The following is a 15,403-nucleotide window of genomic DNA, read 5'->3' on the forward strand; positions in this document are numbered from 1 at the left end:
CTGGGGTGCTGAGGCAGGAATGAGTCCCTAAGCCTACCTTGGGGAGCATCTACCCCAGCCCGGGCACTGGTACCAACTTCAGTTATGTGGGAAGATCGCTTTTCCCAGAGGTAATCTGCCCTCCACTTTTCTCCTTTAAAGATCCTTTATTACTTCGCTAAACTTCATTCCTGCTCTTAATTTATTTTGTTTTTGGTTTCTCCCTGCCCGCCCCCGGCCCCTATCTGGCAGGGTACTTTCCTGAACATAATCAAGAAACCTGAGCAGGGCATACAGCTCCAGGTAGAGAGAGAGGTAGGGCAAAGGTTAGGATTTGGGGTCCCAGATCACCTGACTTTTCTCACATCTCTTGGCTTTCCCAGACCTCCCAGAATCCAAGACCACAGCGAATAGACACTTAAGGGTGGCTGGTGGAATCCAGTTCTCACATCTCACTCTCAATTCAGTCCTCGTTAACCCTGACATGGCCAACTTCATGAGAACCTCGCTTCTGCTTCTGTCACACAATCTGCTGCCTCCAAGTGATGGTTAACCCGGGGCCCAGCTGAGCAAGCTGAGGGCAACGCAGTTCCCATTCCGGGACCGGAGGAGCAGCGGCTCGCCGCCTGCCTCGCTGCAGCCAGCCCCCTCCTTCCCTCCCTCCCTCCCCGCGGGCGGCCTTGGGGGCGGGGGCCCCGCGAGCAGCCCCGCCCCCGCCGCGCGCCACCCTGGAGGAGTCCGTGGGAAGGAGGAGGCTCGCGCGCAGAGCGGGGGCCGCGCGGAGCGGGAAGGAGCGCGGGGAGAGGTAGGGCCCGGCTAGCCCAAGGGCGCCCTCGCCTCGGGCCCGTGACAGAGGCCAAGAAGTTTGGTTGCTAGGGGCCCAGCGCCCCGGGGTCGCGGGGGCCGCAGTTAGGGCAACGGGGAGAGCAGAACCATGGGGGCGAGCGCGGAGGCGACGAGGCGCGCAACTAGCTCCTGGAGCGGCACGGCCGCGGCGGCGCAAAGTTAGCCCGGCGCCCCGGGACGAGCGCCGCAGCCTGGGCCATGGGCGAGCACCCCAGCCCCGGCCCCGCAGTGGCCGCCTGCGCCGAGGCAGAACGCATCGAGGAGCTGGAACCCGAGGCTGAAGAGCGACTGCCCGCCGCGCCAGAAGACGTGAGTGCCCCTTCCTGTGCCCCTCAAACTTTCTGGGGGGCGCCACGCGGGGAGACGCCACAGCCTCAGCTTTCTACCCCGGAGACAACTTGGAGGCTTCAAGGTTATGTCACCGGAGCGTCGGGGATGAGTCGGGGGCCCGGAGCGTAGGAGAGATGGGTCTCCCCCAAATGAAGCGCGCGCACCCCACCCCGCTCGGGTTCCCGCGGCTTCACTGCGGGACACAGTCCGGGCCACTGCGCCCGGAACCTGTCGGCTGCCGAGCCCCCTCCTCGCGGCTGGTGCAGTGCCCGGGACACGGCGTTTTCCTGCAGAGGCGGCCGCGTCACTGTAGTGACTCCCCCTCCCCTCCCTTCAGCGACCTGCGGACTCTGCAAGCCCGGGGAAGGAACCGGCGCCGCAGATCCCCAGTCCCTGAACAGCGCAGTCCGGTCTGGAGACCCCTTCTCGGCTGCCAGATTAGCTCCCGCCCGGCGTCAGCCTTGTCGCGACACTGATTAAAATTCAAACTGATCTCAGTCCCTGAACCCAGCCAGAGCTGGAAGAGCTAGCTGGGACGAAATGCTCCCAGCAGGGGGCTCAGGAGTCCCTGACCACGTCGGTGCCAGGAACGGTCCCCTGGGGCAGGCTAGGGAGGGGCTGCTCCAGAGGGCTTTCCTGCCATCTGCCGCTTAGATCTCTTGTCCGCTGTCCTGGGAGGCGAGGTAGGATCTGGGAAGCCCCGGGGCCCTTGAGTTGATAAAACTACTCCCTCCCGGCACCCTGCCTCTGACCTGTCCCTCCCTCAGGGTGAAATTAAACTAGAAACCCCAGCCTATGAAACCACAGTCAGCAAACCTGAATGGCCCGGGAGTCTAACATCTCTCGGGTTTGCGTGACTAAACCTGTCACTTTCTCCTAGCCCTAACTCCTGAGAGAGTCTTATGTATTCAATACTTACACTCAGTCTTGGAAGCATATTGGGGAGCACACACACACACACACAATCAAGCAGGCGAAATTAGTGCTCAAATAGGGGTAAGCCTCCTGAGTAGAGTCCTCCAACAGGCAGGGTCTGAAGGCACTGCATGTGTACTCCAGGAGTAGATGTGGACGTGACCTTTCGGTAGAAGTTATGAGAAACCCGCAGCCACGGCTGGGAATCTTCCTTGTTCTCATTCCTGCATCTGACTGCCCCCACCCCAACACTCCATTTCCACTCGGTACTGTGCGTTTTCTGCCTTTGCTCACAAGGGGGAATTTTCAGGTTTCTTCTGGTGGGCCCCTGAGCCTGGTTGTGACTGTTGGGCAACAGCTGGGAGGTGATGCCTCAGAGGTCTACAGAAACCTTGGTGATAAGTGCCTTTCTTTCTCTTCTTCCTCTCCCGCACGGCCTCCCTCTCTACCAGCACTGGAAAGTCCTGTTTGAAAAGGTATGTGGTGAGCAGTTAAATACCTTTCTTCCTCCCAGCCCTGCCTGAAACCGGTCTCAGTCTCCCTGCCTGACTGCGTGGGCTTCCCTAGCTCGGTGCTCCGGAGATGATGACGTGCTGTGGAGGCGTGGCTTCATACATCTTGGGCGGAGCCACACTGTGCTCTGGGTATCCCGAGACAGCAGTAGGCTCCCTAGAGGGAAATCTCCCCTCCCTCCAAATTCCCAAATTCTCCTTGCACCATGGCTGGCTTACATCACCCAAGATTGGACAACTTGTATGAAAGTTTTCGATATGCAAGAGGTTTTGCAGTAGGATGCTGGGAAGGTGGGGGAAGGGGCATAAAAAGAACCATTCGGCTCCTTTTCTGCTATTATAAAAAAAAAAAAAAAAAAAAAAAAAAAAAACGCTTTGCCCCGGTAACATAAAGTCTCCGACATCCTTGGGGAGGAGGATCTACTCACGAAATGGGCTCTTTCGAAGGCTGATCTTGTGTCTCATTCTGCAGTGTGGATGGGCCAGTACTGGGCAGTTACAAAATGAAAAAAAAAAATGAAAATTTGCAGTGCCTGGAGTAAAGGGGTGAGGGGTGAAGTTAGAAATGCCAAGTGTGGGGGTTGAATCTGGAGATGGGCATTTGACCTTCAGCAGGGAAATAGTTTTTTTCTGCTTGGTACTTAGGTTCTGTTGGCTTTCCTCTCCATGCTTGGACAAAGTACAGGAGAAGAGATAGGAAGGTATTCCAGTGTTGGTGGATTCTGAATACTTAAGCCACAAGCAAGAGTGGCTGTACTCTGAAGTTGTGCAACTTTAAGAGATCTGCCGTTTAAGGCGGGCATGCTGGCACACCCCTGTAATGCCCGCATTCGGGCGGTAAAAGCAGTACGGTCAGGAGCTCAAGGCCATCCTTGGCTATCCTAGCCTTTAAGGCTAGCCTGGGATGGTAGGGGGAGGGGGTAGTTGAAAAGCGTCTTGATCAAGACCTTTGTTTTAGGTGGGAACGTTTTCAAAAGCTTTTGCTTGTTTGTTTGTTTGTTTGTTTGTTTGTTTGTTTTTTTCAGAGCTGGGGACCGAACCCAGGGCCTTGCGCTTCCTAGGCAAGCGCTCTACCACTGAGCTAAATCCCCAACCCTGTTTGTTTGTTTTTAATGTGTACGGGCGTTTGATTGTCCGCGCACCATGTTGGTGCAGTTCCTGCAGAGGCCAGAGGAGGGCATCAGATCCCCTGGGACTGGAGTTGCTGATGGTTGTGAGCTGCCATGGGGGTGTTGGAAACCGAATCTGAGTCCTCTACAAGAGCAGCCATCTCTTTTAATCAGCAAACCATCTTTCCAGCCCCCTCCCCTCCATTAAAGCAAGGTTGTTGTAGGACCCAGGCGATACTGAGATGCTGTAACAGTGGGAGAGGTGACGTGGGATACAGGGTCGCGGGATCGACTCAGGAGTTGCTGACGTGAATGAAGACAAGCAGCTCCTCTTGGCCAGTTTTCCTCTATCCGTAGACAAAGAGAAGAGATTTATTTTGGTTTTGGATATTTTTTTGGGGCGGGGGCAGGGTTCGAGGCAGAAGATACGGTTTTCTCTGTGTAGCCCTGGCTGTCCTGAAACTCGCTTTATAGACCGGGCTGGCCTCAAACTCGGATCCACCTACCTCTGCTTCCTGAGTGCTGTGATTAAAGGCACTCACCATTGCAGGGATGGTTGTAGGTATTCTAACCTATAGTTGGATGCCCCTCCCCTCCAGCAAGGAAGCACAGCAAAGCAGAAGCCGAAGCTAGCAGGGTAGAAGCCACTAGCCTCGTGACCATGGGACAAAGAGAGGGAAGAGACAGGAACTCCATGGATCCCTTCCAGACATGCACAGTCACCTAAAGGCGTCTCATCAGACCCCAGACTCCAATAGTTCCAAGCCAGGGATCAAACCTTTAACACGCGTCACTTTGAAGGTGACAATGAGGTTGGAAAGGAGATTCAGTTATAGGAAAATAGAAAGATATTAATAGACCCAAGTGGCTGAGGGGAACCACATCCCCAAATGAGATTCTAAACTTGGGTAGAGTTGGGGGTTGGCAAAAACAATAAAGCTTTAGTTATATACAAGTTTAATGTGGGGACCCAGCCAAATGCAATTGCCCCATGGGACTGAACATGTGGGCTCATGGGGGAAAGAGACTGGGTGAGGATCTTAGGGGATGTCACTCTCGACACCTGGCTCCCATCCTGAGGGCCACCTACTCTCCCTCTGGTGCCTAGGAATATCCCAGCTGCTGGGCTGACACCTCGAGGCAGGAGAGACCCGTGGTCTGCCACTGTTACTCTTGGTACCAGGCTGCCAGCCCTTCGCACCTCCTGCCAGATTTAGAGTAAGAACCTAGAACAGAGTGTGCTGAGCCTTCCTTCCTCTGTGTCTTTCACATTTGACTAATTTCCTTTGCCAGTTTCTATGTGTGCAATTACATCTTTAAAAACAAACCATTTGGGTGAATGGGAGAGAACTTCCAGTGGGAGGCACACGCAGCTGGAGAGCAGCCCCAAGCAGAGGGCACTGGGCATCCGCCACCAGCATGGAAAATCCAACTGGAGGCAAGGCCTGGGCATCCCATAAAGCTCCCCCTGCTTCTGGAGAGGCCCACACAGAGATCATCCCGGGCTGGGAGGGTAGCTCAATGGGAGAGCACTTGCCTGGCATGCCCAAGGCCCTAGGCTAAATTCTCAGCCTTGAAGAAATAAAAATAAATAAAAAAATGAAAGGGAAGCCCATCAATCATTCTGACATACAAAATGAGTTCTAGGAAAGCAGCCACCAGGTCTCACTCTGGGCCATTTTTCTCTTACAGTAAGTTCTGTCTGGTTTGTGGCTTTACTTCCTTTTTTTTTTTTTTTTTTCTTTTTCTTTTTTCTTTTTTTCGGAGCTGGGGACCGAACCCAGGGCCTTGCACTTGCTAGGCAAACACTCTACCACTGAGCTAAATCCCCAACCCCCTCCCCTTTTTTTTTAAAGATTTATTTATTTATTTTTATGTACAGCATTCTGCCTGCATATGTGACTGCAGGCCAGAAGAGGCCACCAGATCTCATTACAGATGGTTGTGAGCCACCATGTGGTTGCTGGGATTTGAACTCAGGACCTCTGGAAGAGCAGTCAGTGCTCTTAACCGCTGAGCCATCTCTCCAGCCCGTGGCTTTACTTCTTTTTTTTTTTTCCCCCCCAGAGCTGGGGACCGAACCCAGGGCCTTGCGCTTGCTAGGCAAGCGCTCTACCACTGAGCTAAATCCCCAAACCTTACTTCTTAAGATATACTTTACTTTATACATATATGGTTGTTTTGCCTGCATGTCTGTGCACCACATGGGTGCAGTGCCTATAGATTCCAGAGAAGGGCGTTGGATCCCTTGGAACTGGAGGTATACACAATTGTGAGCTGCCGTGTGGGTGCTGGAAATTGGACACAGGTCCTCTACAACAGCAGCCAGTGCTCTTTTTTTTTTCTTTTTCTTTTCTTTTTTTTCTTTTTCTTTTTCTTTTTCTTTTTTTTTTTTTTTTTTTTTTTTCGGAGCTGGGGACCGAACCCAGGGCCTTGCGCTCGCTAGGCAAGCACTCTACTGCTGAGCTAAATCCCCAACCCAGCCAGTGCTCTTAACTGCTGGTGAACTCGGTGGCCATGGGAAAGTTTGGTTGGAGATGGCAGGTAGGCTTGCCAGGTAGACAGCCCTGATAGGTATGAGAGGTAAGTAATGAGTTAGTGAGACTAGGCGTCTGTCACAGCCCATGTGGTCCATGATTCATCTTCCAGAGCTTGTTAGCAGAGATGCTAGGGCCAGAGCCTGGACCATGACAACCCTAACCAGCTAGACTTGATCATTCATCCTCTTTAGTTCAATTAAACAGACACACTTACAATAAAAAAAGAAGGGGATTTATTCAATGTGGCCACCTTGAGAGGAGCAATAAAGAGATCCAGTGACCCTCAGAGTCCAGCTTCTGTGCAAACATGACACTTGGGTTTCAGAATTAACAGCAGCAAGAGCTACACACAGCTAAGCCATCATGGTGGAGATGTGACCCACCCTTCTGCACCATCTTTGTCCCACTGCAGTCTCCCCGACGAGAGGTCCAACTAGCTGTGAGAACTGTCTTCCTTGTTTTCTATTGCTGTGAAGAGACACCATGACCACGGCAACTCTTATGAAGGAAAGCGTTTGACTGGGGTGGCTTACAGTTTCAGAGGGTCTGTCCATTGGTTGTCCTGAGCAGTATGCAGGCAGATATGATGCTGGTGAGGTAGATGTGGATCCACAGGCAGGACGAAGAGAGACACTGGCCTGGCTTGAGCATTGAAACACCAAAGCCCACCCTCCAGCTACACACTTCCTCCAGCAAGGTCACATCTATTAGTGACACTCCCCGGTGACCAGTCAAACCTATGAGCCTATGGGACCATTTTCATTCAAACCACCACTATTTCATAAGTTCCCTATCTCACTGACACCAGGTTTCAGCCTTTTCCTTCTTCCAGTGAGACTCCTGGGGAAATTCTGGCTTATTGGGAACTGACCTAGTTAGAGTTACTATTGCCACGAGGAAACATCATGACCCAACATAACTGGGGGAAGAAAAGGGTTTATTTGACTCACACTTCCACATCGCTATTCATCATTGTAGGAAGTCAAAACCCGACTCAAGCAGGGCAGAAACCTGGAGGCAGGAGCTGATGATGAGGCCATGGAGGGGTACCGACTTGCTCTCTCTAGCTTACTCAGCCTGCTTTCTTATAGAACCCAGGACCACATGCCCATAGGTGACATCCTTCCCCCCACACCCCATGCAATGGGCTTGGCCCTCCCCCATCAATCATGAATTGAGAAAGTCCCCTAGAGGCTTGCCCACAGCCCATCCTTACAGAGGCATTTTGCAAATGAGCCTCTCTCATCTAGGATGACTCTAGCTTGTGTCAAGTTGACATAAAACTAGCTCACTCAGGAAACATTGTTTCAGTAGATATCCAAAGGGAGGGTATAGAGTTCCTTTTAGAATAACTTTATGCCTGATAGGATAGTTACAGAGGCACTGGAGCCTGGAGCTGCTGGGGCAGGACATGCATTCTTTTCCCTTCCTGGGTCAGGGATCAACAGTGGTCCTCTGTCTCCAGGGTGTTAGAGGTAGAATTGGCTCAGTCCCTCATGCCCTGAGGTTCTTTAGCAGGCATGGAAGCCTTGCCTAGGGTAAAACTGACTGGTCCCCACCCTGTTAGCCTTGTTAGTTGGTGGCTACCTTTCAAGTAAATGGCCAAAATGCCTTCTGGGATTGGTGGTGAGGAGATCAGGTGACCCAGGTCTTTTGGAAGATTCTCTGTCCCCACCGTTCTGGTCTTGTCTGATGTACTCACAGTGATACAGCTGGACTAATTCTACCACTCCTTCCTCACTCAAAAATTACCACAGGGCAGAATCAGGCAGGCTGACAGCTTGTGTTCCACATATCCTGTGTGTTCATTTTCTACTTGGACCTCCCTGTAAGGGAATTGTCTTTTTCTTTTAGGGGCAGATCTTGATGGGTTTTCCTAAATTTTTAAAAAGGTTTTTAAGTTAATGGGTCGATGAGATGGCCCAGTCGGTAAAGGCACTTGTGTTCAAGACTAAGGTCCTGAGTTCAATTCTTAGGACACCATGTTGTAAAAAGAAGTGAAATGACTCCCATCATTGTCCTCTGACCTCCATGTACACACTGTGTGCACGAGCCCTCCCACAAAGAATTAATGTAATAAACTTAGCATAGGTCTGAGGATATAGTTCAGAGGCCAAGTGTGACGCAGCCTGTGTGAAGCCTTGGGGTCAATCCCTAGTGTTGCAAACAAACAATATAGCAGTAATAGTAATAACTATAAGAACTAGGTGATAATTCATGGCAAAAATATGGTACTGTTTATTGCTAAATCCTTTGTTCATTTCCTTCACGACTCCTCCTATAGCTCTGATCTGAGGCAGTTTCTGTCTCTCCTCAGGTCTCTTAGTCCACTCCTCCATTTTCTACTGGAGTTACAGAGGGATGCTTGTGAGACGCCGTGTGGGTACTGGGACTTGAACTTGGGCCCTCTAGAAGAGCAGCGAGCTTTCAACTGCCAGGGCATCTCTCCAGCCCCCAAAGCCACTTTATTTTTAAAAGTTGAAATTAAAACTCATTTATCTGTGGGTGTCACACACATCCCATGCTATTCTTGTGGAGGTCAGAGGACATCTTATAGGAACTGCTTTTCCATTCCGTGGGTCCTATGGATTGAACTCAGTTGTTGGGTGTGGTAGCAAGTGCCTCTACCAACTGAGTGAACTACTTCCGTCTCCCAAAACCACTCCAAGCCCAAAGGAATTTTCTCCTTTCTCCTCCGGGTGTCTTGTGAGCCTGTGGGGTCTTCTCTTGCCCTGACCCAACCCCTGACTGTATTTATAGTTCCCCTGTAGGCTGACTGGTGGTGTGGGGGGTGGTCATGGTGTATCTGTAGCTGAAAGGAAGCTCTGAAGAGATGAAACTGCTGAGTGGTTTATGGGTGAGCCACAGAGAAAAATGCCTTCCCTGGAGACAGCCACATTGGCCATGGCCCCGGAACACATGATTAACCAACAGAGCAGGTCTCCCAGAGAACAACAAAGCCTTGGTTTAACTGGAGCTCACCCCTGGGCTCTGCATCTCAGCTCCTTATCAAGTAGCCTCCAGGACCACATGCCTACCTGCTTCTACTTAGGTGACTTGGTAGATCAGGAGTCTATTAACTCTTTGATCCTGGACCATTCACAAAATGCACTCAAATAGAAGTTGAGCAATAGGACTGGCATTTTAAAAGGCCCTTAGAAGTTTGAATGAGGGCTGGAGAGATGGCTCAGCGGTTAAGAGCACCCGACTGCTCTTCCAGAGGTCCTGAGTTCAATTCCCAGCAACCACATGGTAACACATCTGTAATAGATTCTGGTATATCTGAAGATAGCTACAATGTACTCATATATATTAAATTAAAAAGAAGTTTGAATGAATGACAGCTCAAACGAGAGCTCTGGGGGCTAGAAAGATGGCTCCGTTGTTATAAATCTTAAACACAAATAGAACTATAGCCGTGTGTGCATCATTTGGGGTTAAGGTGTCCTCTCCAGGAGCAGCCCCTGACCACATGCCCACTCGCATCCCTACCATTGTGCAGTCCCGTCAGGGCCATAGGTTATTGGACAATCCATGAAAGTATCTGGTCCAGTCCTTTTATTCGGCAAGCGAGGAAAGAAGGTCACTTGTTGTGATGGCGTCTGAGTGCCTGTGTGTTTGCCAGCACACTCCTTTGCTTACTTGGTACCCTACATGGTGATGGAGTCAGGTGGAGAGAGGACACCCCACTAACCTGGCAACAGTGGGAAGGGCGGGTAACCTCCCCAAACCACAGACTTTCCGTGGAAACCATAGCTGATGGAGCATTGTTGGGAGGGTGGGTGGGGTGTGCATAGCTTTTGGTAGAAGCACTAGGTAAATACTGTATGTTGTTGACATGTAAAGAAGTGAGTCCTGCTTCCCAGATGGCATGGACAGGCTTATAATAGATCCAGGATTGAATTGAAGTGTCCAGATTCCTGGTCCAGCTCGACTGCCTTCCTGGGGGGAAGCTAAAAACCACACTCCCTGCTGAACTCTCCAGAAAGAGTCTTTGGACAAGGCTGTCTGAGGCATGCCCAAGCACTATCTGCTTACCTGGCTTGACTGCTCAGGGGGAAAAGTGAAGGGCCAGGACAAGGTGTCCAGCCACCAGTGGGGTGGCCAGGCCTCCTGTCTTCTCATTGCTTGCTGGACCTCCCATTGGTGGCCTAGTGACACCAGGCCCAGGGTACTATCTCACATTGGAGGAATGGAGTCAGTGTGTCTTGAGGTGCAAACAGACACAATCCCGAACCCCCTTTGGAGATTTTTCTTTAAAAGTGCGTCTCTACATGCCCTATCCCCACTCCCTTTGGGATGAGATCCTACTATATCGCCCCTACTAGGTCTCAGCCTTAATCCTGCTTCAACCTCCTGACTGCCCAGAGTACAGGAATGTGCCAGGCCCCTCCCCATCTCCAGACTTTTCTGCAGCAAGCTGAGGTCTATGTTGGTAAAATTCCTTTGATGGAGCACACACAGTGTCTAGTGTTTGCATATCTGTCGTTGCTTAACTCCTCAGCAAACTGATGAGGGAGACTGTTGGGTTTTGTTGCTGTTGCTGTTGGTTTTGTTTGTTTGTTTGTTTGTTTTTGTTTTTTGTTTTTTCTGAGACAGGGTTTTTCTGTGTGGCCCTGACTGCTCCTGGACTCGCCTTTTAGACTATGCTGGCCTCAAACTCAAAGATCCACCTGCTTCTGCCTCCCAAATTCTGGATCTGTGTCCCCTTTATAGAAGAAGAAACTAGGAATGGAAGAGATGGGCTTCCCCAGAGATGTGGAACTAACTGGGAGCTCTGCAGTGGGTCTGTTTGGGTGGCTTCTGCAGTAGGACAGGAGGTAAAGAACTGTTCAAGGCTTCTTCTTTCCTTCTGCCTCCCTCCTCCCTCCTTCTGGACTGTTCAGCTCTCTCTACTCTGGGGACTACATGGATTCTGGGTGTTTCTAGGAAGGTAGCAGGGAGCAAGGATTTTGGTTAGCGGAGACAGGCAGGTGTCAGATCCATTCCTGACCTCACCTCCTCCTGCACCCTGCCTGCTGCTCTCTGGAGGATTCTGGGTTTAGGGCTGTGACTCCAGCTTTGGTTACTGGCAGTTCTGATAAGCTGGGCCGCATGAGTCAGTGCAGGTACTACATCTATTCCTGATTCCCAGGCCACAGTTGCCATGTGCCCCCTCAGAGCCTGGGGCATGGCCAAGCAAGAGGAGGGAGGGCTGTCTGTGGGGCTTTCCGGAAACTTTGGGGTGGTGCTGAAGAAGTGGAGTCTTCTGCGGCAGGCGCTCAAGTGGAGAGGGCCAACGCCTGGTAGAAGGAGAGGGCTCTCCCGTCAGTGCTCACCAGGCAGTTTCCCACATTCTGGGACGGGCTAGTCCTTTATCTTTTCCAGTTGCTGCTGGCAGAACAGATGTTTTTCTGGAGATGCTGTTTGTCCAGCCACTCATCCAGCTTGGATTCAGGCCAGGGTGCCTGTCCTGCCTCCCTGACTAACCAGCTAGCTTCAGCCATTGGGCCTCAGCTCTGAGACCCAGTGAAGTGAGAGGAAGGGTGTTCAGGAGCCTGGCATCAGGACCGGTGCCTGGTGAGGCCTGAGCTGCCTCCTTAGCTACCTACAGTGGCAACAGAAAGAGGGGAGCACACTGGGACCCCTCATGGCTCCAAATGTGGAGGCTGGAGGGCAAGGAGGGATCAGAACCTGGTCTTAGGACCAGTTCCCTTTCTCTCTGACCAAAGCTTGAGGCGTGGGGAAACCTATTCCTCGCTCACCCCGGGGCAGGTCTGAAGATGCCTGTACTCACGTCGAGACTCGGTCAGATGGGACATATCTGGGGGCTTGCTTCAGTTTCTCTGACTGTTAAATGGGACTGACTAGCCACACTTAATTGTGTTCTGAAAGTCGGTGTTTTGAAGAATTAGGGGAAAGGTCATGGGAAGGACAAGGGGTGGATCCTCTATCTGTCTCTCTGTGTCTGTCCGTCTGTCTGTCTGTCTGTCTGTCTGTCTGTCTGTCTGTCTCTCTCTCTCTCTCTCTCTCTCTCTCTCTCTCTCTCTCTCTCTCTGGCTAGATTAGCATTCTCATTTGCAAGGGAAAAGTGGAAAAGAAAGCCCCCACTCTCCCATCACAGGCCTCCTGACCTCACCAGCTGCAGTCTGGTCTTTTAATTTATGGGGCTGTAAATATCCGTGAATGGGCCAGCGTTCCCCAGTGGGCTGTGGCATGCTGGGTAGGACAGATCGGCTGGGCCAGAAGCTCCTGGACAGTCTCATTAACTTGCTCTGTTTAGAGGCTTGGGAATGAACTAAGGAGCTGACAGATGGGGATACCCCACCCATAGGGGGGCAGCTGCCTGCACCTTACCCTGTCCCAGCACACATGCCCTGAGGTCACTGCCTTCTGGGCCAACGGAAGACAATTGCGCATAAAGATGAGAACTTACCCAGATCCCAGGTTCCCAGGTTCTGGACCTGAGAGGTCTTTACAGAAGGCAGTTAGCTCGCCAGCCCCAGATGCTGCCTTCTGGGATCACTTTGTTCATGAGCTTCTAAAGATGTAAGAGGAAAGGTCTTCCCAGCAGTGAGCATTCCAGGCCTGGGAGCAGGAACTGGACTGGAGGTTGTCTGGAAATGCAGTCCGTGCAGATCACAAATGCATAGTGGATAGAAACTAGATGTGTTCCCACCTCCTCTCATGCTTTGAGAATGCTGGGGACATTCTGATGCCTGGGGCAGCTTTCTGGATTGCACGGAAAGCTCGCCGCTGTCCTGGGTGCTGAGCAGGCAAACCCCTTCGTCTGATGTGGTTTGTTTCCTGAGAGCTCAGCTGCTCTGTGGCCCCATTAGGCCAATCACTGATTCCTCAACCTCTCTTGGGACCTGGTATCCCCAGTCAACCTTCTTGCTGACACTGGATCCCACAGAATTCTAGTTTGGCTGCTTCTGGTATCAGCTGCTTGACAGCCTGTGACACTTAAGAGAAGGAGGCAGAGGGCTGGGTGTCATGAAGGGGAACATGTGATTGTTCCTAAAGGTCCTACACAGTGTTATGGTAAAGACAAAAGTGCTATGGTCAAATAAGGCCAGGTTAGACAAATATGGAGCTGAACCAAATCAGACTTCTCCACTGCCGGGCCTGACACAGTCCTTTCTACAGGCGTTTGCTTTGTGTATTCCACGAGGGCTTGCTAACTAGGGGAAAGGAGTGGTGTTTTGTTTAATGTCAGATTTCCACCTGCACCTCCGTCTACCCTCATCATCATCACCTTCCACAGCCTTCCAGGAAGTCCCACTGAACTGTCATGGACCGCCTTGGGTTTCATGAAACACGCACTGGGCAGCTCCCATGTCATGAGTTATGCTTTGTACAACTGAGGAAAGTAAGGGAGGGCAAGGCCGGGTCAGTGAGCCCCATGGAGGAACTTAAACCATTTGCTCACTTCTGAACTGAAATGTCTTTCTTGGTATTTTAGTGTCTGCTTGTTTCTCCAACCATATGATGAGGGTGATGCCTCGGCCACAGTAGATCCTTAGCAAGCATGTGAGATGCATGTATGTGTGTATAGATGGATGGATGGATGGATGAATAGGGGGACTGGCCAATTTTCAATTTTTTTGAACTCTTTAACCGTAGTATCACAGTGATTGGAAGGAGCCCAGGCTCTCTGTTCTAAAATTACCATCCGTTCCAACTTAAGCAGCTTGGCCTCTGGTGCCCTGGCTTCCCACCCCACCCCTGCCCTGAGAAGGGGCTTTTATAACGGTAAGCACCTTGCAGATTCTCATGAGGTCTAAATGGAAGGGGGAAGACCACGTAATTTTCCAGCCAAGCTGGGATACTTTAGAGCAAAGGAGGAGGAGTGGGTCGTGTGTTTGGAGAATAGGTGTGAAGCAATGTGTCCGCAGAGCAACCAGTATGGACCGTGACCTGCGCGCGGGTTCTGTGAAGTTAGATCTGGTACATGGCAAAGGCCTCACACGCATCAGCTCCATGGACTGTGTTGTTCAATTGAGAAGGAGACAGGGGGTCAGTGCATAAACAGGTTCAGAATGGAGCTTCATGGCCCAAGGAGGGGCTCTCCATAGTTCCCTCCCTACTGCCGCTGGAGCTCAGAGGCCTCAAAGTCTCAAAGCATTCTGCAATGCCTTTGTACTTGGCCAGTCACTGAGTGAATGTGTGTGTGTGTGTGTGTGTGTGTGTGTGTGTGTGTGTGTGTGTGTGTGTATGTGTGAGTGTGAATGTGTGTGTATATGTGTGTGAGTGGTCTTTTAATTTATGGGGCTGTAAATATTGTGTGTGGGTGAGAGAGAGAGAGAGAGAGAGAGAGAGAGAGAGAGAGAGAGAGAGTGTGTGTGTGTGTGGTGTTTTGGTTGGTTTGGTTTGGTTTTTGAGGCAGTGGTCTCCTATAACAAGCAGTGGCTGTCTTCAATTTGATAAATAGCAGAAAACGACATTGAACTCCTGAACTGCCTGTCTTCTAAGTTCTACTACTACAGGGCCTAGCTGTCATACGTAGCTCCCCGTCCAGCTATTTGGACCCAGGTTTATGAGTTCCTCACCTTCTAAGTTGCTAAGTGACACCAGTACTACTTCACTTCCCGTTTACTCTCTGACGGTTCTGTGACTCAGAATAGACCATCTGTCCCCAGAGACTTTCTCTACCCTATTCTTGCTTCTATGTGGCCCCATCTATTGTCACAAGAGGCCAGAGCTCCTCCTACCAATTCTTTGATGGGGAAACTGAGGCACTGTAGCTGATAAACTACACTCAGCACAGCAGCTGGGGGTGGACTCCTACCTAAGTACATAGAAGATTTGGTGAGTCATTTTCCTAGACCAGCTGTCCCAGGAATCAGTACGAGGTAGGAGATGAGAGGTGTGCTGTGTGTGTGTGTGTGTGTGTGTGTGTGTGTGTGTGTGTGTGTGTGTGTGTGTGTCCTCAGGCTGGGGCCACCTAGGGCATTAGCAGCCCATGAGCAGGTCACTGGTGGGATTAAAAGTCCCCTTGGAGTCTCTTGAAGCTCTTTTCCAGGCTGACGCAAGAGGGCAGGGTTGTGGGTGGGCTGTGTGGTCTCCTCTGTGCTCAGTCTCCTACGCCTGGGTTGAATGTGAGTTTCTCCCCCAACAGTGCACCCTTGTACAGCCCTGGTTCATCTCCTGCAGCTCAGGATCCAAGGTAGCCAGGCTCCTGCCCCACTCA

At 51.3% G+C, this 15,403-nt stretch overlaps 1 protein-coding gene across 10 annotated transcripts in view; it reads left to right on the top strand.

Annotated features, from left to right (window-relative positions):
- The first annotated feature begins 675 nt into the window (after window positions 1-675).
- Window positions 676-15,403, top strand: part of Rhbdl3 (rhomboid like 3) — a 54,805-nt gene continuing 40,077 nt past the window's right edge. For 2 of the 10 annotated variants that reach the window (XM_006246982.5, XM_039085545.2), the window contains exons 1-2: window positions 676-1,134; window positions 2,523-2,546. In XM_006246982.5, coding sequence (XP_006247044.1) covers window positions 1,024-1,134; window positions 2,523-2,546 — 135 coding nt within the window. In that variant the 5' untranslated portion in view covers window positions 676-1,023. 10 annotated transcript variants of the gene reach the window in all.

This window comes from Rattus norvegicus, chromosome 10 (genome assembly GCF_036323735.1).
Source record: "Rattus norvegicus strain BN/NHsdMcwi chromosome 10, GRCr8, whole genome shotgun sequence".
Taxonomy (NCBI): Eukaryota; Metazoa; Chordata; class Mammalia; order Rodentia; family Muridae; genus Rattus; species Rattus norvegicus.